This window comes from Dipodomys merriami, unplaced genomic scaffold (genome assembly GCF_024711535.1).
Source record: "Dipodomys merriami isolate MVZ:Mamm:240054 unplaced genomic scaffold, mDipMer1.0.p SCAF_850, whole genome shotgun sequence".
Lineage (NCBI taxonomy): Eukaryota > Metazoa > Chordata > Mammalia > Rodentia > Heteromyidae > Dipodomys > Dipodomys merriami.
Window position 1 is genome coordinate 70,007 of NW_027206458.1, and position 23,786 is coordinate 93,792.

The window sequence follows — 23,786 nt, forward strand, 5'->3', positions numbered from 1 at the left end:
AGGATTATTGGTTTAAGCCACCAGAGTCCAACTTTCTATAATACTTCCACTGGTCACTGTGCTTCTTACTGTGCTACCAGAAAGTAAAATCAGCATGGCAGGAGAGAGGTACCCTGAACAGTAGGGTTGCCTGTTGAGCAGATTGGCTGCTTGTAACAATGTGTAGGTTCTAACCTTTCTGGTGTCAAGCTGCTGACACCATTGAAGTTCACCTGTCTTTGGGCTGAAGCTGCTAGAAAAAGACCTTGGAACTCCTGCCATACATATGTGGAAGAAAAGGAAATTTTTAACCTCCAAGAACTTTGCTGTGAAATCTGTAGTGTGGACCATTCTTAATGCTTATGCACATCTTGCTGCAAGGGAGATCTGCACAGTATGTGCTAAGAATAGGGGTGGTGATGGAGGCTGGTCTCACAAGCCTTCCATGTCTCCACCTCTGGGAGGTGGAGGTATTGCTGTCTCCATATTTATAGATGAGGAACCTGAAGTTCAGAGAGGCTCAGATTAGAAGCAGAAGAGCTGCAGGGGTGAGCCCAGGCTGGTCAAACCCTGAAGCACTTTTCCATTTGTACCTCTGAAAAGTATTTTTGGGCTGTGAAACTAAAAAGGGCTGTTATAAGAGGACAAGGAAAGGACCCTCCCAGACAGACAGATGTCTGGATATCATTGTTTCTGTGCCTGCAGATATTATGGTAGAAGAATTTGTGGAGGGGGGGCCCCTGGATCTCTTCATGCACCGGAAAAGTGATGTCCTTACCACACCATGGAAGTTCAAAGTTGCCAAACAGCTGGCCAGCGCCCTGAGTTACTTGGTAAGAATGTTCTCACATCCACAATGTTTCTGACTAGAAACCAGAATGTCCTCAGAGGGGATGGCGGGAAGGAGGTGCTGGTCAGCATACCTCCAGGAGGTTCAGGTGTCAGGGCTCTGGTTCAACCGCAAGTGTGCCTGGTGCTTAGTGAAAATGGTAATTGAGGGCTGTTCTGTGTGCATGTTTATGAACCCTGGTTAGGGTTCCCTGGTTAGAGGGAAACAGTATAGTGTCATAAAAGAGGATTGACTGTATTGTGGTGCATGGTAAGAGTGGGAACGGTGTAGAACTTACTGAGTAAATAAGGGAAACTGCCAGTGTCCATGAGATTGACCAAGAGCCATAGGCTGTTTCTATATTTTAGATTCTGCTTGCTTAAAACCTCACAAATCCCTAAGCGTTATGCTCTGCTATTATTCCTGTTCCACTGATGAGCCGGGGGCTGAGGGACAGTATAGAAGTATAGAGTCACACACATCATCAGTAGGAGGGCCAGGCTGTGAGTTCCACCTTCACAGGAGCAGGGAGAGATGATCTGAAGGGAGTACCTGAAAGAAGACGCATGGCCCTTTTTTATTCTGCAGGAGGATAAAGACTTGGTCCATGGAAATGTGTGCACCAAAAATCTCCTTCTGGCCCGAGAGGGCATCGACAGTGAAATTGGCCCTTTCATCAAACTCAGCGACCCTGGCATCCCTGTCTCTGTGCTGTCCAGGCAAGGTATGTCCCCCAGCCATCACCTCTGTGTACTTAGGCATCTGGCCAGCAGTGTAAAGGGGCTGGGCTCCCTTGAGACAGTCAACACCCTGATATATGGTGCTATTGCTGTATGGCAGGCAGGGCTACAATGCTGAGGGAGGGCAGTCCCTGACAGCCCAGCCCATTCTGTCTGGTCCCAGTTGTATGTTGCTGTGATCAGGTAAGGGGGCCACAGGCTCCAGAGGTGGTCAAGAGATACAGGTTGAGTCCTCCGCTGCTTTCTCCTGGGACTCCGCTGTAGCTAATGAGTAGTTTGGAAGGCATCTTTATTAAGTGATGGTTGTGATTTCACATCCTCACTGTGAATTGTGTAATGTCAAGTTATAGGCTGTAAAAGAGAATGTAGGCCTGGGAGTCAAGATCAGAAAGCCACACTGCACAGGTTGTACTCTTCCTCCTGGCCCAGTGGGCTACTTGAGGAGGACCACATACACCAGGGCCTGGTGCTGGTGGCATCTTACAGTCTTTGCTATCTTCAGTATTCAGTTTTCATCAATTCAGCATAACGAATTTTGCTTAATAATTTGGTCAGAGTGGATTGAGTTTGGAAGGAAATAAACCTTACAAATGAGATCCCTGTCAGCTTTTCCTTGATAGGGGAATGGTACCTTTCATTTTCTGCATGCTGGTTGTCATGTGCCCATCAGCTAGTAGTCCTGAGGCAGAGAACACTGCTGAGTCTGTCAAGAGTCTTGTCTTTAGCAAAGGGACACATAAACACACACACAAACATCCTATGACTCCACAATCATACATACACACACACACACGTGCGTGCGCACACATATACCGTATGACTCCACAGTCTTCTCTCTCTGTCAGTCTTACACACACACACACACGTGTGTGCACACACACATATCCTATGACTCCACAGTCTCTGTCTCTGTCAGTCTGTCTTACACTCTCTCTCCGACACACACACACATGCGCGCGCGCGCGCGCACACACACACACACACACACACACACGTACGTTAAGAATCCACCATCAGAGAAGGCTGGGGACTCAGAGCTGTCTATGAAAGCCTGTTGCCCTCTCTGTGCTTTCCCACCATGAAACACACTAATGGCTAATGGCTTTCACCTGTAATCTTAGCTACTCAGGAAGCTGAGGTCTGAGGATTGTAATTCAAAACCAGCCCCAGCAGGAAAGTCCATGAAACTCATCTCCAATTAGCCACCAGAAGTAGCACTGTGGCTCAAAGTGGTAGAACACCAGCCTTGAGCAAAAAGAGCTCTAGGATAGTGCCTAATGTTCAAGCCCCGTGACTGACTAGCGCCCCTCCCCCCAAAAAATGCTGTGGGGGGATTTGGAAGATAGAGACATCATCTAGTTGGTGGCAGTGGGAGATGTTTAGAACTTCTCTTGGCCTTTCTGGTCAGTGAAGGGGGCTATAGGAAAGGGGACAGAACAGGAAGGGTGGAAGAAGGCCTGGAAAATCAGGTGGGCCTTAATCTGAATGCTGGGCTCTGAAGCAACTCTTTTGCTTTGCTTCCCTTGGTAGCCAAGTTACTACTCTGTAGGGGTCACAGTATTGGTGGAGGATATTTCCAGTGGGCATGGCAGCGGTCTTTGCTAAGATTGTGAGCTGTGGTCTTAGAAGCCAAAACCAGTGGCCACATAAGTTACCATGAGAAAAGGATATGTGATTTTCCCCATTCCTTCCCCATTCTTTCCCCCATGTTTGGAAATCAATATAAAATTAACCTAAGATTCCCATGTGTAGAATACAGACAGACAGCTGCCTGCCTTTGCAGACACTGGCCTCTTCTCCCTTGCTTTATTCTGTGAGCCATTGTTTACATTCTCCCCTAATCTACCCTGGTGTCCATGTGCTGGGATGCTCTGGTGTTTGTGAGGCCAGGGCTTCAGAAGGCAGGTGATCAGATTGCTCTATCAAAAGCATTGGAGCAAGCCGAGAGGCTGCCATTGATGGTTCTCTGTAGGACTTCATAGCCAGGTCTGTCTACATCTGGGAACCCTGATGGAAATAGTTTCTTTGGTTGCCTGCAACTCTGGGTGAATGGCATTCCTGTTTCATGGGTGATCCCAGAAGCAGATTTGTAAGTGTGCCTGTTGTCTTTCTCCAGAATGCATAGAGCGAATCCCATGGATTGCTCCTGAGTGTGTTGAAGACTCTAAGAACCTGAGTGTGGCTGCGGACAAGTGGAGCTTTGGAACCACACTGTGGGAAATCTGCTACAATGGCGAGATACCTTTGAAAGACAAGACCTTGATTGAGGTGAGCAATTGTTTCCAGGGTGTGAAGATGATGAGACTTCCATGGACATCCTAGAAGTTTCCAGGAAGCTCACTGTGGGAAGAGGTGGGACTGGGCTACCGAGTGAGCCGGTAAAAGTAACTTCGTTTCCTGTTGTCTCTGACCACTATTAACACTTTCCCATATTGTCTTTCAGACTGTTTGTATCTATCCTTGTAAACAAAATTGGCATCATGCTAATTATAGTTATATGTTCTGAATTTTAAAATCTGTGAGTTAAAAAAAAATGGGATAAAAAGCCAGGTCCCGGGGCTCGCTCCTATAATCCTAGCTACTCAGGAGGCTGAGATCTGAGGATTGCAGCCTGCCAGCCTGGACAGAAAAGTCCCCATGAGACTCTTATCTCTAATTAATCAAAGAAAAAGAGGGAAGTGGTGCTGTAGCTCAAAGTAGTAGAGTGCTAGACTTGAGCAAATGGAGCCCAGGGACAGCGCCCAAGCCCCAGGCCTGCCAAAAAAGAAAAAAAAAAAAAATGTGAATGCTTTCATAAGAGATTGAGCAAGACTTAATTGTTTTAAAAATAAATTTGAGTTAATTGGTCATTTTAAACTATTACTTAACTATATAATTTATAGTAATTATATATACTAATATATATTGTATGTAATACATAGTTATTCAACTATATGTAATTATAAAATACTATATAATATATAATAGTTATATATTATATAATAATACATATAACTATATATTGTATATGTAACTGCGTATGAGTTATATATATTATATACATATTTGGCATTTATGTTCTCAAATTTCCAATGTTCTATCTAATTATGTGTATTAGTCTTGGTGTATCTGATTTTTGAATCATTTACAAATTGGGTCTAAATGAGTTAGAGCAGGTGAAGAACATGAAGATTGTTACGCATGTTGCCACACTGTATTCCCGAAAGGCTGTCTGACTTCATGTGACTGCATTGTTGGGACTGTTACATACTGCCCATCCTTCTTGATACTACTCTAGTATCAGGACAGAGATTTCCTGCAGTGAAATAATGCCATTATAACCCATACAGAAAACTTACCTTTCAGCAGAGATGTTGGAAATTAAATGAGGTATTTTGAGTGTTCTGATCTGGTTCTAAAAGGTTTGGGGTTCCTTTGTCTGTCTGTCTATCTGTCTTTCTGTCTTGCTTTCATTATGGGGCCTGAACTCTGAGCCTGGGCACTGTCCTCAGCTCTTTAGCTCAAGGCTAACTCTCTACCACTTGAGCCACAGCTCCACTTCTGGATTTTTCTGCTTATGTGATACTGAGGAATTGAACCAAGGGCCTCATGCTTGCAAGGCAAGCGGTCTACCACTGAGCCACCTTCCCAGCCCTTGGAGTTCCTTTGTTTCTTATGTGTTCCTCTTCTTTACAGAAAGAGAGATTCTATGAAAGCCGTTGCAGGCCAGTGACACCATCCTGCAAGGAACTAGCTGACCTTATGACCCGCTGTATGAACTATGACCCCAATCAGAGACCCTTCTTCCGAGCCATCATGAGGGACATTAACAAGCTTGAAGAGCAGAGTAAGACACTGACCCATACCATCATAACCATGAACAGCCACAGCCATAGAACATTGGGCAGGGGGAGCAGGGGGAAAAGAGCAGAGCCTTCCTGAAAGTGGCAATCTTTGGTTTTTTACCTTTTTTTCTTTTTTCTTCTGTTAGATCCAGACATTGTTTCAGAAAGACAACCAGCAACGGAGGTGGATCCCACCCATTTTGAAAAGCGCTTCCTGAAGAGGATCCGTGATTTGGGAGAGGCAAGTTACACTTGTGCTCTCTGTTGCTGATAATGGTATTCTCTGCTGACAGACTATGTCTGCATAGAAAGCTGTTTCCTGCTTCTTCCCATGCTGGGTCAGACTTTATAAGAGAACAGTCTTACTGCATTTTAGAAGGAACACTTATTACACACCACTTAACACCTCCTCACCTGCTAGACCGTACATCTGCCTGAATGTATGACTGGATTCTCAGTGTATCTGTAGCCAGGATCCTTGTTCAGCCTCCGTAAGAGAGCCTTGATTTTTTTTTTCCTGCCCTGGGGCTTGAACTCAGGGCCTGGGCACTGTCCCTGAGCCTCTTTGTGCTCAAGGATAGCACTCTACCACTTGAGCCACAGTGCCACTTCTGGCTTTTTTCTGAGTAGTTTTTTGGAGATAAGAGTCTCACAGACTTTCCTGACCAGGCTGTCTTCAAACCGTGGTCCTCCTATTTCAGCCTCCTGAGTAGCTAGTATTATAGGCATGAGCCACTGACACCTGGCTTGATTTTTTTTTCCCTATGGGACAGAAGTAATTAGGTATAGATATTATGTCAATAGAAAAAAATGTCTTAGACTTTTCTGAGAATAAATATCCTATAAGGCTCCTGAAACAAGGGCTGGATTTACTACAGAGCTTTTTTTTTAGACCTCAAATAGGGGTTTCCAATAACTAATATGATCAGACATTTATATCTTGACACCAAGTTTCCATTTTTCAAATAATAGCACAATGATTGGCATGTCTTGGTGCCACAGTATAGGGCATATCTGGGTCAGTATAGGGCATTTTCACAAGCATAGCCCTTAGTCCTGGACTGACAGTATCCTCAAGGGTTTATTACTGCTTTATAGAAAAACATGTTGAAGCCAGTTGAGATTTGGTGACTTGGTCACCTCACTGTTAAGTGGCTTAGCTAGAATGTGCAGATTCCTTTGCTGATGCCCTCTTCAGCTCCACTGTGGAGCTGGATGAGCCTGTAGTATGGCCTCAGGGCAGTCAAAGAATGCCACAGTTCTAAAAGACCAGAAGTAATCTACACTTCCTTGTGGGTTAACTGGTCACCTATTACTTGCCTTGTGAGGGTAGTGAGGCCAAGAGAAGAATAAGGCTGTGATGGGTGGATAGATTCCAGGCAAGAGCTTTCTTCCTGCAGTGCTATTAGCCTCTGGCCTTCAGTGGCACAACATGTGAGCAAGACGTTCATTTTCTAGGTGTGCCTAGCTAGCTAGGCTGAGGCTTCTCTGATGATACGTATGTCTTTCCAGGGCCACTTTGGGAAGGTTGAGCTCTGCAGGTATGACCCTGAGGGGGACAATACAGGAGAGCAGGTGGCTGTCAAATCTCTGAAGCCTGAGAGTGGAGGTAACCACATAGCTGATCTGAAGAAGGAAATAGAGATCCTAAGGAACCTCTATCACGAGAACATTGTGAAGTACAAAGGAATCTGCACGGAAGACGGTATGTTGTCCAAAGTGGGATCTGGTTCAAAGACTAACTGGTCCTCTGGCTCACAGAGGCAGTGCTGGGCATGCAGTTCTTGGCTTCATCTGAGCCATCAGCTACTAGGAGCTGTCTGGACTTCCAGGTCTCTCACTGTCCTCACACAGCCAACTCTCAGCTCCCTTTCCCACTGAAGGGATGGTTCAGTTGTGTCTCTATTGTGGTCTGTATACACCGGCTGACCAGTACTCCACCATCCAAATATCCACACTGATACATATGGAAGTAACACCTATCCCAGGCCCCTTCCCCGTGCTTCTGACCCAGTACTAGCCAGAGCATTTTGTTTTATATTTACTTAAATCAAGGTTGCAAGTAGTATTTGGTAGTAGTATTTACCAATACTTGTTTATTTCTAAGAACAAGCTATTCATGTATGTCCTTTAACTGAGAGTGAAGGATATGCCTTATAATTTTAAAAGTTATCATTTCCTGGTGGTTTATAAGTATTGGGGTTGTGTTACAAGCTAAGAACTTAAGAGCTGTCTTTCGGTGTGAGGGGTGTGTCATTAGTTAGAGCTGCCTGGCTCACAGGGTAACGCCAAAACCATGTCAGGTCTTTTCTCTCACTCTTCGCTCTTGTGCTCTTTGATTTGGTAACCACTACTGATGGGTTTTTCCTAAATAGGAGGAAATGGCATCAAGCTCATTATGGAATTTCTGCCTTCGGGAAGCCTTAAGGAATATCTTCCAAAGAATAAGAACAAAATTAACCTCAAACAACAGCTGAAATATGCCGTTCAGATTTGTAAGGTAAAACACACACACACGCCAGGAATCAGGCAGTTTGCCTTGGATCATTGTGATTTGAAATTAGATCACAAGTGGGAGACTTTAGAATAATTTTGTGAGCATATTTTTTAATTGGTGAAGAATGAGCTTCTACATACAAGTGAATCGATTTGTTTAAATACAATTACGTTAATATCTTTGTATCAGTTTGATCTTACCAAAAAATTTAGTGATGTATGACTGGTTCTTTTAATTATGAAATGACAGATATAAAATATACCTTGAAATGACTAACAATGTGCTTATTACTACTTTACTTCTCTTAGGGGATGGACTATTTGGGTTCTCGGCAGTATGTTCACCGGGACTTAGCAGCAAGAAACGTGCTTGTTGAGAGTGAACACCAAGTGAAAATTGGAGATTTTGGTTTAACCAAAGCAATTGAAACTGATAAGGAGTACTACACAGTCAAGGATGACCGGGACAGTCCTGTGTTTTGGTAACTGAATCAAGCAGCTAGATTTCATCAGTGCTTCATAGGCTTATACTGTTTTCATGGGTGCTTTCTCATTCCTTTGGCTTGAATTAAAGTTGGAGTTCATTTAGTCTGCCTGACAGCAGCCTCCACAAATGCCTGAGCTTTGATGGCACCATTTTTCTAAGAACAGGAAAGGTCTGACCACGAGCTCAGCATCTCTACTTCCCTAGGAGAGGGCAACCATCTGCCACAGTTGTCACAACTGTCAGCAGGTGGAAAAAGCCAGTGCCTTCTTAAACACATCCATGCAGAAGGAGGGTAGAAAAGGGAGAAGGGAAATGGTGATAAACAGAGCCAGGGAAATCCTTGATGAGGGTCTTGGCCATCTCATGAATCACCAGATGTCTGGTTTGAAGGCCACACACTTATAATCACCCTTTTAGCCTGAAACAATCTTCTGGGAAGAAGCTGTAGACTTCTCTGCCCTCTATAAAACTGATCAGCAGTCCCAGTGCATCCTGAACAGACACAGTTGTATCTCTCCCCACTACAGAGCCTGAATCTTTCTTCATTTGTGTAAAAAAAACAAAACAAAAAACAAAAAACAAAACCCACTGTGTCAAGGCCCATCTTTGGACAGGTACTGGAGATAAGGTGACCAAACTGATGAAGTAGGAGGCAGTCAACCTGGAATGTTTGGGTGAGACCTAAAAGAGTGGAGTTTGTAGCGATGAAGGAAGGGAGCATGTGAGGGCAACCGAGTGACAGGAACTGAGACTCAGTGTGTATCAATCACAAAGAAGGCTGGTGGAGGGCAGCAGCTGAGTCAGAGCTTAAGAAAGCTGAGCTTTAGAGCTAGGACTTCATCCCAAAAGCAGTGAAATGCCATTGGCAGATTGAAGGATAGTTTGTTTTAAACCATCACTATGGAGGGATGCAAGATTCAGCTCCTTCAACAATCTAGGCCAGAGGCAGCAGCAGCATGGGGTGGGAGGTACGACCGAGAAGTATGGAGGAAATGATATGGACTGTCTTAACACCTAGCTTGGGCGATTGGGCATCATTCATCAAAACATGACAGTAGGCACTGATGGGCCAGTGAGATTGCCACCGACCCAGGAGTGTGTGGGAACCCAGCATGCAGCCAGCCTTCATGAGTTTCCCTGTCTTCCACATAAAGAACACAGAGTTATCTACTTATTTGGGGGAAAATATGTGTCACTGAGAGACTGAAAGGTTATTACTCTTTCAGGTGTGCACCGTACTAGCACACACACATGTGATTAATATATGATACACAGATTCCTTGAATATTAAAGTCTAAGAACCCAAAGAGGTGATTTTTCTTAGCTTTTGAGCTGGAATCTCTCCGGAAGGGAAGGTTTACCTTCTGCTTTCTTTCAGGTATGCTCCAGAATGCTTAATTCAGTGTAAATTTTATATTGCTTCTGATGTCTGGTCCTTTGGAGTGACCCTGCATGAGCTTCTCACTTACTGTGATTCAGATTCAAGCCCAATGGCCGTAAGTCTTGTCTCTTCATCTGAATCTAAAATCCAGTTAAAGTATGTCCATTCCTGTACTTTGTAAGTTTTGTTTTTAATAATCATGCATACTGTGTATTATGTTGAAAGGGGAAAATGTCACTTCCTTTTGTTATTCAACAAGATGTCCCAAGACTTGGTTTCACGTGGAGCCCAGGGGTCTGTAGGACAACCCAGAGTTCCTGGATCTCACCTGTGTGAGAAGAGGAGAGGATGCCTCTAGAGCACCTAAGTGAGCTCAGTGGAGCAGCACTGGACCTTGTTCATGCTTGTTCCTGAACAGGGGATTTTGACTGCACAGGTTTCCTGACTGGAATAAGTGGTTGGGAGGAGTCTGAGATAGGATTACAGCCTAATCAAGAGCTACTGAAAAATTTGGATTTGTTATTAAGGAGAAAAGAGGTTTTATTACTTGTTTCCAGTTAATTTTAGTATTTTACCTATACAGGTATTTACAAAGTAAAACATTCTGTTTGGTTTTATTTTACATAGTTGTTCCTGAAAATGATTGGCCCAACTCACGGCCAGATGACAGTTACGAGACTTGTGAACACACTGAAAGAAGGGAAACGCCTGCCGTGTCCACGCAACTGTCCTGATGAGGTACGGTGCTCCTCACGGGAGCAGCCAGCTTGCGGTATGCTTTCAGAGCATCAGGGGCTGGAGGGCAGAGAGGTGGAGTAGAATAGTCCTCTTAAATTACTTTTCTGAAGCTCAATTTCAGGTAAGACATTTGAGAAATAATCTTTGGGACACAGGATTATGACGTTCAAGGCAAGAAGTCTTTTCCTGCTTATCCACTGCCTACCCAAGGAATATTTTGCCAAAGCCTCATCTCACTTTTGTGTGTAAATTTGTGATAGTTACTAATAAAACTTACACTATTTATTCAGTTCCTTAAATTCTAAAGGGAGCTGAGCTTTGAGATCTGACTCAGACTCTAAAAAAAACTGAATAGGCACTATAGGTGTGGCTCAAGTGACAGAGTGCTTGCCTAGCCAAGCCCAAGGCTCTTGGTCCAAACCTTCGCACTGCAAGAAAAATATATATTGAACAGTATAAATGAGAGCGAGATGGCCATTGTGGTGACATAGGATCTTGCCTCAGTTTCGCCCACCCCCTTTCACTTGCCTGGAGGTTCTCAAATGTTAATGTTTAGGAATTATAGTTCATAAGTACATTTTCTGCATTTTAAATTATTCTGTACTATAGGAGCTAATCTTTAGGGAGAAGTCATTCCCAAAATGATTCCTTGCTCTTGATGTTTTTATAATGTTTTAAAACTTACCAAATCTGACATCATTCTTGTTGCTGTTGATTGCTTTTATTTTTTACAGGTTTATCAGCTTATGAGAAAATGCTGGGAATTACAACCAGCCAATCGGACAACTTTTCAGAACCTTATTGAAGGATTTGAAGCACTTTTAAGAAGCATGAATAACCTTTAAATTCCACTGTTTACCAAGTCCTCCTCTCCCAATGAATACCTGAACAATTTTAAAAGTTTTATGGCAAGTTTGTTTTGTCTAAAAAGTCACTCAACAGGCAAAGGCCCAGCCTCCTATGGGCCTGGCATGTATGAAACTTCTCTAAATTGACATCTTTCAAATTAGTGACAAATAATGATAGTCAAAATGCTAGAAAGCACTTAAGCACTCCTCCTTTTGGAAAGACTGTACCACCATTTCATGGAGCTAGTTTGCATCATAATCGCCTTAAAATAGTATTTGTGAAATGAGAGGAATTGTATCATCTCAAGATGATAGCTTTTTTCAACTGCCAGATAACCTAAAGTATTTTCTGGCATATTTATCTTAGATAAAAAATGGTGGGCTTGGCCAATATGTTAACATGCCCTCAAAATTCAGTATCTATCAGTGATAGACCAAGCATTCTTAAAATACTAGATACCAGTTAGTATGCTGTTGTTTCCTTTCAGAAATGAGTACATTCTGTCACCATTAGGATTGAAACTTCAAGCTATTTGTCCAGTGACTCAGCTGTTGTTCCCTTGGCTGACCATCATCTTCTGTTGAACAAATTGGCCTTGCACAGGGGACAGCATGGGTACACTCTGCATGTTACTTCTTGAGGACTAGCCTGTGCCAGTGCTTCCCTAGGCCATGTGCTTTTCACCTGCCCCTTCCTAGACCTGGATGCTACACATGCTTTCAAGAGCCTTCAGTGTGCACTTGTTTCTAGCTACCACTTTGGGACAAGCTGTTCCAGCATTAGGTTTGGACACTATAGGCAAACAGAATATATATATATATCACATATGTTGCACTAGTCTTAGTGTTTTGATACTTACCACCATCTACAAGGTCGATCACTATTTTGACCATCACCTCATGATGCAAAACTTGAAAGATCTAGCCAGAGGCACTCTGGAGTTCAGGATCTACTAGACAGTTTCCAGTTTGCTTGGAGGATCTGGGTAATTGAAAATGAGTAATCTCTGTTAGGTGTGGCAGTAAACACATGTAATCCCAGCACTTAGGAGGCAGAGGGATTAAGAGTTCAAGGCCGGCCTGTGCTACATGGCTACACAGCAAGACCCTGTCTCCCTCCCACCATACCCCCCTCCCCAAAGCCCAATTTAAGATGTTTAGTCTCTTAATTCAATGTGAAGCATAAAGTTCTTTATGACTAAGAGTCTGAAAAAACTTGTTAATGCTATCTAGTACTTGTTCAGTATCTTACTTTGAGCCCCCAGAAGAGTTCAGGACTTCTTTAACTGTCAGGAAACTTGCCATTTAAATCTGTTCAGTTGTCTTTATCATCAAGATCTCTGTGTCAAACCTGTGGTCATCTATATGCACTTTGTTTACTCTTTATACAAATAAATATACTGAAGACTTTACATGCATATGCCTTTTAATATTAACTTTTTACTTTCAAAGCATTTCAAACAGTTTGCTTACATAGAAAAATAACAGTATACATTTTTAAAGGGGAGGGGTTAATAAAGGTCCTTGTTACTAAAACAACTTGATTTGTACTTAGATTAAGTCCAATGATAGTGGGCAAAGACCAGTATGGATGGCAAAGCCACATGTGCTATAATCCGAAACACTTGTTTTAATTCTTCGGCCTCTTCCTGCTCTCTTTGCAGCTGTGATGTAAAATTTACCATCTTCCCTTTCCTCTGTTTATACTGTAGTTGAGGAGTAACCAGGTGCCCAAGAGGCCAAATCCAATAGGAAAATGGAAGAAGTGCAGGGAAGGAGAGACCACTAGCCATCTGCTGTGTAGTGGCTCCCGTCTGGTTATTTATGAGTAGTATATTTCCTAGGAATTGTCTTAGTTTAACTTTCTAGTTATCATCTTCCAACTGAAGCTCATTTATGCAATAAATTAACCAGTAAAATTCTCTACAAAGCATATAATTTGTACTAGTCCTATACTTCATACTTAGTGAGATATCAGTATCAAAGTTAAAAAACAGTCTCCAAACTTGACAAGCTATTTTAATGATCTGATTCTAAAGACTAGGATCATTGAGATCCCAAACTCTCACCAGTAACAGTCTCAGAATAATGAACAAACTTAGAAATTTCTAGATAGCAAAGGGTTTTTCATGCATTTAATATCAAGATCTTCAGAAAATAGCACTGTCAAACTCACGTTAAGACAAAAATTCTTTAAGTGGATTAAAGAGCTAATATTTTCCCACCCAAACATATTACCAAAGAATGAGAAACCAGAGTTAAGCATAGCTAATTAGCTCAAAATAGTTACAAATATCTCCCTAGGACTCCTTCAGAAAGGGCAGTATGGACAGTTAGCATTGTGTAGAATGAGGGCATTTGGTGATCAAAGTGGCCCTGTCTAGTAGGTAGACCATCACTAGTCTGCTCTGAAAGACAACACAGAAACCTTTGTTCTATGTCACATGCAAAGGCTGGAGGTCTTTCTTCTTGTGAAATGAAAATAGGGAATTAGTGCCTTTAGGCCAGGAGTCAAGTAAACTTTCTGTGGACCAAGTGGTACATATTTTAGGGTTTGCAGGCTATGTGGTCCTCTGTCAAAGCTGCTCGGTTTGCTTAAATAAGCTTGGCTCTGTTCCAATAAAATAAAAATTTGTGCACACTGAAACTTGAATTTCATGTAGGTTTCTAGTCATCAGTCTCCCCTCCCCACCCAGCCATTTAAAAATACAAATGTCATTCTTAGCTTGCAGGCAGCACACAGTAGTGGGCCAAACTGGCCCAACTCCTGAATTTGATCACTGAAGTTCCTTTTCCTAAGATACTTTGCATTTGCCACAAAAGGTGCAAATGGTAGTACGTAGAACTTTATCAGTGTGTCATGGTCACTGTTGCTGGGCCTAGCCTAGCATGGCTGGTGTGGCTGTAGTAATGGAGCGTGCACAGAGATGATCTTGGTCGTGTTGCCATCACCACATTTGGTACTTGCACCCTGATGGTTCTAGAGAAGGCAGGTCCTACAAATGTAAAGAGATTACTTCTAGGGAGAGTGCATTGAAATGCACAGTGGCTTTGTAAGAAATTCATTCTAAGGCTAAGGAAACAAGACTGTTTCCCACTTATTGCTTCAAACTTATATGTGACATCAAAATTGTTCCCAGTCCTAACCAAGGAACGTTAGGACATTGTTTCTCCAGTGGTCTGTGTGTGAATGTCACATGGATTAGCACAGATCTAATTCTAGTGGAAATGCATCTTCAGTGGATGTCTCTTCTTATTGCTACGTGTTTGACATTTGGCAATTCCACCTGCTGCACAACACAGTTCCTTCTGGGAAATCAGAAACCCGTATTGAAAGGATATGGCTAGACTGAATGAAGTTAAGGCAGTGATGAACAGCGAGGTGCTGCAGAGAGCCGCAGGAGGTGACAGGAGAAGGCGGTGCTTAGCACACTCGCTTCTTTTTTAAGTAGGTTTCCAAGCAATAAGCTCCAGTGCCCTGAGAATGCTGGCCAACGAATTCCACTGCACTGCCGCCAGGGGCTGAGATGAGATAGGCCGAGCCTCGCTTCTCATTTCTCAAAGAAGACATCTAGGAGAAAACCCAAGCACAATGTTAAAAGCTAAATTGAAATCTGCTTACTCACTAAAGATGTTTAGTTGTATTCTGTTCATGTTGGTGTAAATACAGAACATAGAAGCTGTCAAAGAAAAAAAAAAACCCAAATCTTTCAGTTAAATTAGGTTTTAAAATCTTTATGTAAAAATCATTGGTGTAGCCAGTGGCTCATGCCTGTAATCCTAGCTACTCAGGAGGCTGAGGATCAAGGTTTGAAGCCAGCCCACACAGGAAAGTCCATGAGCCACTTATCTCCAATAAACTAGCAAAATGTTGGAAGAGCAGCTGTGGACCAAGTGGTAGAGTGCCAACCTTGAGAAAAAAGGAAGTGACTGCACAAAGCCCCCAACTTGCCACAAAAAATGTTAACTTCTTGTCTGACACTGCTATGCGAAGGTGTCCTGTTAATTATAAATAGTTCAAAATGTTCAGACTTGAGGTTTACTTATGTAAAAACCTTAGGAGACTCTTAAGAGTTTGTATTCATAACTTTGCAGTTATACAACAAAAAAAATTGCAACTAGAAAAAAATTTCAACTGGAGAAAAAAACTCGCTGTAGTTTAGTGAGCCTTGCCTAGCTGCCTGGGTTCCGTCTTAGCACCACAAAATGAACAAATCATCTTTGGAATCTGCCAACATAACCCCGTCTCCAAGCCCCCTCAGGATCTGAAGTCAAGAAAAATAAGCACGCTGTCATTCTTGCTGTTCACATCGGAGCCGGCCATCTCAAGTGGTAATAATCTATATAGCAAACTTGATACTCTGCCTGCTCACAGGAGTGGAGAGCCCAGGGCTGGTGGCTCACACCTGTAATTCCAGCTACGCAAGAGGCTGAGGTTTGAGGACCACAGTTCAAAAGCAGCCCATGAAACTGAATGTCCATGAGAGTCTTACTTCCAACTAACCACCAAAAAGCTGGAAATGGGAGCTGTGGCTCAAGTGGTAGAGTTCTAGCCTTAAGAGAAAAAGCTAAGGCCCTAGGCCCTGAGTTCAAGCTTCAGAACCTGCACAAAACAAATGAGTGGAGAGAGTGAATTAGGTATAAACACAGCAAACAGTCAAAGCAAGAAGAAAAGGGTTGGGTAGGGTTGGAGATAGATGAGAATGTTGAAAGGGATGACACTGAGCAAAATGCATTGTATTCATAAACTGCTTTATTAAATGGCAACTCCTTTGTATGACTACTGAAAGAGTAATGAGGAAATGGCAATACTCTAGAAAGCAATGGGAACTCAAAACCTTAGTGTCTACAATAATCAGATTCCAGACTGGTCTGGAAATGGCCAAACCTTTCTCACTGTTAAGCAGGACAGTAAAGGGTAGCACCTGTGGTCTAATCCTTAGTGTTTGGATTTACAAACAGCTGACAAGCTTGTCCAAGCACTTATGTTAACAATAAACACGAAGACAACAAACAGCCAATAAGGAGAGTATTTGTCTTCCCATTCAGTGGTATTTGGACTGTCAAAACTGGAGCAGAGGGGCTGGGAAGGTGTCTCAGTGGTAGAGCGCTTGCCTTGCATGCCTGAGGCCCTGGGTTCGATTCCTCAGCACCACATAAGCAAAAAGAAAAAAGCTGGAAGTGGCGCTGTGGCTCAAGTGGTAGGGCGCTAGCCTTGAGCTGAAGAGCTGAGGGACAGCGCCCAGGCCCAGAGTTCAGGCCCCATGACCGGACCCAAAAAAAAAAACAAAAAACTGGAGCAGAGGCAAAGTCTGTCATAGGCATAACTGTCAGCCCTCCATCATGTCTGTCAACAAGGACAGTGTGGCTGAGTGTGGCTCAGTACAGCCCCTGTCCAGCATGTATAAGGCCCTGGGCTCCATCCTCAGCATTGAGGGAAAAAATGACAAATCTGTTCTGCTACATTATTTCTGTGTGGCTTTCTACTGGGAGGACAATACAAGAAACCTTCACACCACTTTCAGTTTACAGGACAGTTCATAAAATGAAAGCACTGAATGGCCAAGGATTTGGCTTTGCCCTCTGTCCCCACATTTCTTTGGCAGTAAAGAATGAGGTTTGCTCAGAAGTCATCTGAAGATAGAGGAAAGGAAACTGGCTGGGAGTTGACAGCTGCCTGAGATGAGTGGACAGAGGAGGCAAGCTGGCTCCCTGCTCACTTCACCACCCCCTCCAACCCCCCCCCCGTCCCCTGCTCACTTGCAGGCCCTGGCACCATTTGCCAGCTGCCTTCACAGGAGACCCTTCAGTAGTTGGTGATGTAGCTTGTTAGTGGACCCCACCCACTAGCAAACACGGGCATACCTTCACTTGCAATCCATTCTGCAAGTGATATTTTCCAAAGATAAGGGAGTGGTGTAAAACCCCTTGCTGGGCCACGACACCCACAACCCTCACTACTCCTGGTTATTGCACATTCTGTCACTTTCAGGGTAAGGCCTGGTGCCTGAAGGGTGATGCGTACGACTGCTCAGAGTTCAGCACTCTGGGGGACAAGTGCACACTCCCAGCTAACTGACTCGGGCTTTCCTCCTCAAACCTCTTAACACACCGCTCACATTCAACCCTAGCTGATTTGCTTTTGAGCCACCAAGGAGAGAGAAATCCAGAGATGTGGTGAGCCACATCTTATTTCCTCAGTCTTCCAGCAGGAACTCAATGGCTCTCACATTGTCTCTGCATACCTCTCCTTTACCTCCAGGCTTGCATGAGGAATGAGGAGCATTCCCATTTCCACAGATGCACCTCACACCTACAACCAAAACTGAACCCCATTCCTGATCCCAAGACCTATTCCACCTCCTTTCCATCTCAATCAGTGACAATTCCATTTTTTTTTCTAAACCTAAAATCCTTGTGCCAGTAAATTCTGGTATCTCACACATCTATAATAACCCTACTGAGGAGGCTTTAAGAGCTCAGGATTGAGGTTCAGAGCCAGCCAGGGCAGGAAAGTCTATGAACCTCTTACCTCCAATGAACCAACAAAAAGCCAGAAGAGGAGCTATGGCGCAAGTGGTAGAATGTCAGCCTTGAATGAAAAAGCAAAGTGAGAGCATGAGGCAGGCCCTAAGTTTTAAGCCCCAGTACACACACACACACACACACACACACACACACACACACACACACACACACACACACACACACACACACACACACACACACACACACACACACACACACACACACACACACACACACCCCTTGGGCTATCCTGCCGTGTCTCCTATCCTACATTTATGATATGCTGCTGTCTACACCTTCCAAAAACGCCTGCCAGCTAGTCACTGCTGACCACCTCCACCTGTCTCCTCTACCCCAGGTCACATCATTTTTACTTGGATAACATCTCAGCAGCTTCCTGAGCTTGCCATGTTCAGCATTTATTGGTTAGAGTAAAAACCAAAGTCCAGGCAAGTGCCTAAAAGACGCCACTACTCTCCACTCCACTGTGACTCCATCCCTTACTCCCCTTTGCGCACTCCTGCCCCAAAGCTCCCTGGCAGCTCCTTTGGCATGCCAGCATGTCTGCCTCAGGGCCTCTGTGCTCGCCAGTCCTCTCTCCAGAGTATCCTTCACCAACTTGCACATGGCATATTCCCCAAACTTCTTATCTTTGCCCAGAGGTCAAGTGCACAATGATCCTGCCCTTCACCATGTTTAAGCTGCAAAGCTTTGCATTTATCATTACAGATTTTACCATTTTTCCTACTTCCTCCTAACTCCTCCCTGCATGTGCATTCCATTGAAATAAGAGAGGGCTTTGTTCTCTGCAATATACCTCGTGCCTACAACATTGCCTGTTAAGAAGCAGGCACTCGGTGAATATGGGCCAAATCAATACCTGTCACAAATGGTTCCTCTACCTATGTATTTCCCCATGTGGCTGCTTCTGATATGGCAGAAGCCAGCACCACATGGCACAGTGGCTGGGAAGCAAAGGTGTGCTCCTGGCTTTGCCACTCCCTCTCTCTTAGGACATCCTCTCTCCCTCACCCCCACCAAAAGGTATGGTTATCACATTTAAAAAGTGAAATGATTGGGGCTGGGAAGGTGGCTCAGTGGTAGAGCGCTAGCCTTGAGCTGAAGAGCTGAGGGACAGTGCCCAGGCCAGAGTTCAGGCCCCATGACCGGACCCCCCCCCAAAAAGTGAAATGATCAAGCTGGGAATGTGGCTTAGTGGTAGAGTGCTTGCCTTGCATGCATGAAGCCCTGGGTTCAATTCCTCAGTACCACATAAATAGAAAAAGCTGGAAGTGGCACTGTGGCTCAAGTGTTAAGAGTGCTAGCCTTGAGCACAGAGAGGCTCAGGGACAGCACCCAGGCCCCGAATTCAAGCTCCAGGACTGGCAAAAAAAGTGAAATGATCACCTCACAAGTTTAGTGGCCACACAAGGCTGTATAAATGACAGATTTAATAGTACAAATAGGTCTATGGCACTCATGCATGTCTCTGCAGGATGTGCTTTTCTCCCCTTTTGAGCCACTAGATGGCAGCATTGCCCTCTAGAAGAAGGGGCCAGGCACCTTCCAGCCTTGTTCATTTTTGTTCCACTCTCTTCTCCCATTCTGTGATGATTTTCTTGGGGAGACAACTTCCTGGCAGGAATGACCTGCAACCAGAGTAACGCAGGAGTACACCACACAAATGGACAGCAGTGACCTTACAGAATCAGGGTTTAAACAGAACAGCCGAACTAATTCTTCTACTTAGGCTAGTGCTATATCACTTGAGCCATGCCTCTTGGCCAACTAATTTTTTTTCTATATTATTGAAACAGATAACTAAAGCTGAAAAAATGACTAGAATAAATATTGGCCTATTTTAATCTACTTTCATAAAAGGAGGCAGAGAAAACTGGTTTGTCAAATTATAATTAGATGTTAGATTTGGTCATTAAGTATTTAGTAAATTGATTCAAAGCCTTCTATAAAAGACTGACATTTCAAACCATTTGTACATTCACATTAATACAGGATTTCAGACTGTGATGCCATTCTTCTAGAGAAAATGTAAATTATTTCTAACTTAAATTTTCTCACTCACAGTTAAAGTATTTAAGGCATGCAGTTTTTACACAGATAAACTGAACATTGCAATCAAAATCTGAGTTGTAGTTAAGTGGAGAAATGGTAGTATCCATTTAAAACTGATTTCTAATTCAACCTTACTTTAACTTGAGAGAGAGAGAGAGAGAGAGAGAGAGAGAGAGAGAGAGAGGAGAGAGAGAGGAGAGAGAGATTCTGGGTCTTGCACTCAGGGCCTGGAAACTGTTCCTGAACTTTTGCACTCAAAGCTAGCACTCTACCACTTAAGCCACAGCTCCACTTCCCGTGTTTTGGTAGTTAACTGGAGAGAGAAGTTTCGTGGAGTTTCCTGCTTGGGTTGGCTTCAAATCATGATATTCAGATCTCAGCCTCCTGAGTAGCTAAGATTACAAGCGTGAGTTTTCAATAGACACTCTGAAGATTTCTGAAACATGGATAAAAATGGCTTAACACAATGGCCTAACAAATTAAGACTTGTTTGAAAAAGGCTCAAGAGTCTTGCCAGGTGCTGATGGCTCATGCCTGTTATCCTAGCTACTCAGAAGACCTCAGGGTTCTAGGCCAGGCCAGGCAAGAAAGTCCATGAGACTCTCCTGTCTCCAATTATCCACAAAAACAAAAACAAAGACAAAAACTGCACAAGTGGAGCTGTGGCTCAAGTGCTAGAGTGCTAGACTTGAGCAAAACAGCTCAAAAGACAGTGCCCGGAGTTCAAATCCCAAGACAGCACAAAACAAGACTCAGAGTCCAATATCTGCAAGGTTGTGTGTCTCAATGTGATTCCAGGGCATTTCCTCATTTCTACAAGAATTCCTGCACCTGTTAAGTTACCTCCCTCCACCTCTAAATCATCTTCCTCTGATCCCGAATAACTACCATCTACTTACTTTTTTTTTTTTTTTTTTTGCCAGTCCTGGCACTTGAACTCAGGACCTGAGCACTGTCCCTGAGATTCTTTTGCTCAAGGCTAGTACTTTATCACTTGAGACACAGCACCACTTCCAGCTTTTTCTATTTATGTGGTACTGAGGAATTGAACCCAGGGCTTCATGCATGCAAGGCAAGCACTCTACCACTAAGCCACATTCCCAGGCCCATCTACTTAACTTTTTCCATGGATTTGCCTGCTGTGCACATTTCATAGAGTGGCATCATGTATGGAGCCTGCGTTACTTTATCATGCTTAAAAGATTCACTCATATTGTAAGTGTGGATTAGAACTTCATTTCTTTTATGGCTAAATAAATTCTATCATATGGATAATTTGTTAACTGACAGACATTTAGGCTTTCACATTTGGCTCTTAGGAATAATTATAAGCAAACTGTTGTGTGAGTTTGTGTGTGGACACTGGTTTTCCATTCTCTTGAGTTCTACCTGAAAACAGCAAAATGGATATATCTAAGTCAACACAACGTGTCTTTTGAATACTCTGTATCTGTCAGTTCTATGGCATTTTATATACAAAACTTGAGCATCCACAGATTTTGGCCTACACCAGGGTCCTGGAGCAAATCCCCTCTTGATGGTGAGGATGGCTGAATTTTGATGTTGTTGATCAACTAGTTTTCAAGTTTGTATAGTAGAGCCTGTAAAAATGACCATGTCCTCCATCTAAAAGCAACCATGAGCTGAGGCAGTTCCTCGGGGTCCTCAGGTCTACACTTGTATAAAAAGGAAGACAGCAGTCTCTGCTCTGTCAGATAATACTCAATCAGGAACCACATAGGCCTCTGATGGAACTGCTCATGCCTTTCAGTGCAGCCCCACAGCACCACAGAAAATGTGTAGTGAGTGGACATGGCTATAGCCAATACAGTTTTCTTTCCAAAGGCAGACGGTGAGCTGGGTGTCATCTGTGGGCTACATGTAGTTTATGACCACTCGTATGAACAATGAGAGGTAAATATCTGGTGTAAAATCATACGTAGCAATCTCTTGAACCCATTCCTAGATTTCAAATGCAGAGCAAGAAACCCCATATGCTGACCTGTGCCAGCTGACATTCTTCTGATCACATGAAAGCAAAGCTAATTTCATCTTCATGGAACTCAGTCCAAGGATGTGCTACATGTCACCCTGAGCTGATGACATCTTTATCACTTACCTGTGCATAATCACCGAAAGGTGGGGAATAGGCAATGCACTTCTCCAGCGCATGCTGAGACTCACTTCCCTGAGAGATTGCATCCAGAATGCTGTGTGCGATTCCAGTCTTAGGAAGGGGGGTTTTACTTGCAGCGGCTGAAGGCAAAATCAGCACAATTTAGGTTTTCATAAATTACAAACAGAATGCTAAACTCACTCAGCATATTTTCAAACAGAACACAAATTTTAGTTTGCCAATATATATATATATTTATTGTCCCCAGAAGAAATTATATATAATATTGGGGTTCTTTTCTTTCTTCCTTCCTTTTTTTTTTTTTTGCCACTCCTGGGGTTTGAACTCAAGGCCTGGGTGCTGTCCCTGAGCGTTTTTTTGCTCAAGATTCATGCTTTACTACTTCTTAAGCCACACTTCCACTTCTGGCTTTGCTTGCTTTTCCTTCTTCCCTTACCTTCCTTCTTCTTTTCTTTCTTCCTTTCTTTCTTTCTTTCTTCCTTCCTTTCTTCCTTCCTTCCCTTTCCTTCCCTTCCCTTCCTTCCTTCCTTCCTTCCTTCCTTTCTTGTAGTTTATTTGCAGATAAGAATCTCACAAGACTTTGCTGCCTAGGCTGAAATCTGAGCATCAGATCTGAGCTAGGACTGAGTAGGACTATAGTACGTTTGTGCTACTGGCCCCCAGCATATTGTTTCATTCTTTTGGAACAACTGAAAGTGGAAGCTTGCCTTATTGGTAAAATAATTATGATAGAAACACTTAAAAAAACAAAGAGTTGGGTGATGGTAGCTCACGTCTGTAATCCTAGCTACTCAGGAGGTTGAGATCTGAGGATCATGGTTCAAAGCCAGCCCGGGCAGGAAAGTCTGTGAGATTCTTATCTCCAGTAAATCACCAGAAAATCAGAAGTGGTGCTGTGGCTCAAATGGCAGAGTGTTTGCCTTAAGCCGAAGAGCTCAGGGACAGCTCCCAGGCCCAGAGTTCAAGTCCTACCACCGACAAAAAACAAACAAAAACCACTTAAAGACACATTTTCAAACAAGACACATAAAATATGAATTAAATTCCTGCTAATACAATCATTGGCATAATGAAATTTTAGATCAGGTCAATATATTACAGGTATATTAAAACATATTGAATTTTTCTGGCTTTAAAAAATTAATTTTTGGGGTCTGGGAAGGTGGCTCAGTGGTAGAGTGCTTGCCTTGCATGCATGAGGCCCTGGATTTGATTCTTCAGTACCACATAAGCAGAAAAAGCCAAAAATGGTGCTGTAGCTCAAGTGGTACAGTGCTAGCCTTGAGCTGAAGAGCTCAAGGACAGCTCCCAGGCCCAGAGTTCAGGCCCCATGACCAACCAAAAAATAAATAAATAAATAATAAAATAAATTTTTGGGCTTAAGAAGATGGTACAAAAATATAGCAGAACTTATATATCTAAATGATACTCAGCTTTAATCCTTTTCATTCAATCCTATTTTTTCCCATAACTAACAGTTCAGAATTTCTTTCTCTAGATTAACTTACACGTTTACAAAGTCAAATATGTGCACGGAAGAATATGTAGCTTTAAATACCCACAGATGGAATCATCTGATGTGTATCCTGGCTTTTCCCCCTTAAAATATGCTTAAGTTTACCAAAACATTCTAGTGTTAAACAGTCTTTTTCTGCTGATCACCAAAGTTGTGGTGACTTTTGTGCCCGGGTGGTGCTCTGTCGAATTTGTTGAAACTAGATTTGAA

General features: G+C 43.2%; 2 protein-coding genes across 2 annotated transcripts in view; one reads left to right on the top strand and one right to left on the bottom strand.

Moving 5' to 3' along the window:
• LOC138820275 (tyrosine-protein kinase JAK1-like) overlaps positions 1-12,740 on the top strand; it is a 75,111-nt gene extending 62,371 nt beyond the window's left edge. The window contains exons 15-25 of the mRNA XM_070011970.1: positions 685-812; positions 1,397-1,532; positions 3,665-3,816; positions 5,224-5,374; positions 5,519-5,613; positions 6,885-7,077; positions 7,748-7,872; positions 8,178-8,350; positions 9,734-9,851; positions 10,364-10,474; positions 11,209-12,740. Of these exons, the coding sequence (XP_069868071.1) occupies positions 685-812; positions 1,397-1,532; positions 3,665-3,816; positions 5,224-5,374; positions 5,519-5,613; positions 6,885-7,077; positions 7,748-7,872; positions 8,178-8,350; positions 9,734-9,851; positions 10,364-10,474; positions 11,209-11,319 (1,493 nt within the window). The 3' untranslated portion in view covers positions 11,320-12,740. The remainder of the gene's footprint in view (positions 1-684; positions 813-1,396; positions 1,533-3,664; positions 3,817-5,223; positions 5,375-5,518; positions 5,614-6,884; positions 7,078-7,747; positions 7,873-8,177; positions 8,351-9,733; positions 9,852-10,363; positions 10,475-11,208) is intronic.
• A 15-nt stretch (positions 12,741-12,755) lies between these two features.
• LOC138820277 (ribonucleoprotein PTB-binding 2-like) overlaps positions 12,756-23,786 on the bottom strand; it is a 74,444-nt gene continuing 63,413 nt past the window's right edge. Inside the window, exons 11-12 of the mRNA XM_070011971.1 lie at positions 22,043-22,179; positions 12,756-14,893 (exon numbers count right to left, since the gene is read on the bottom strand). Coding sequence (XP_069868072.1) covers positions 14,747-14,893; positions 22,043-22,179 — 284 coding nt within the window. The 3' untranslated portion in view covers positions 12,756-14,746. The remainder of the gene's footprint in view (positions 14,894-22,042; positions 22,180-23,786) is intronic.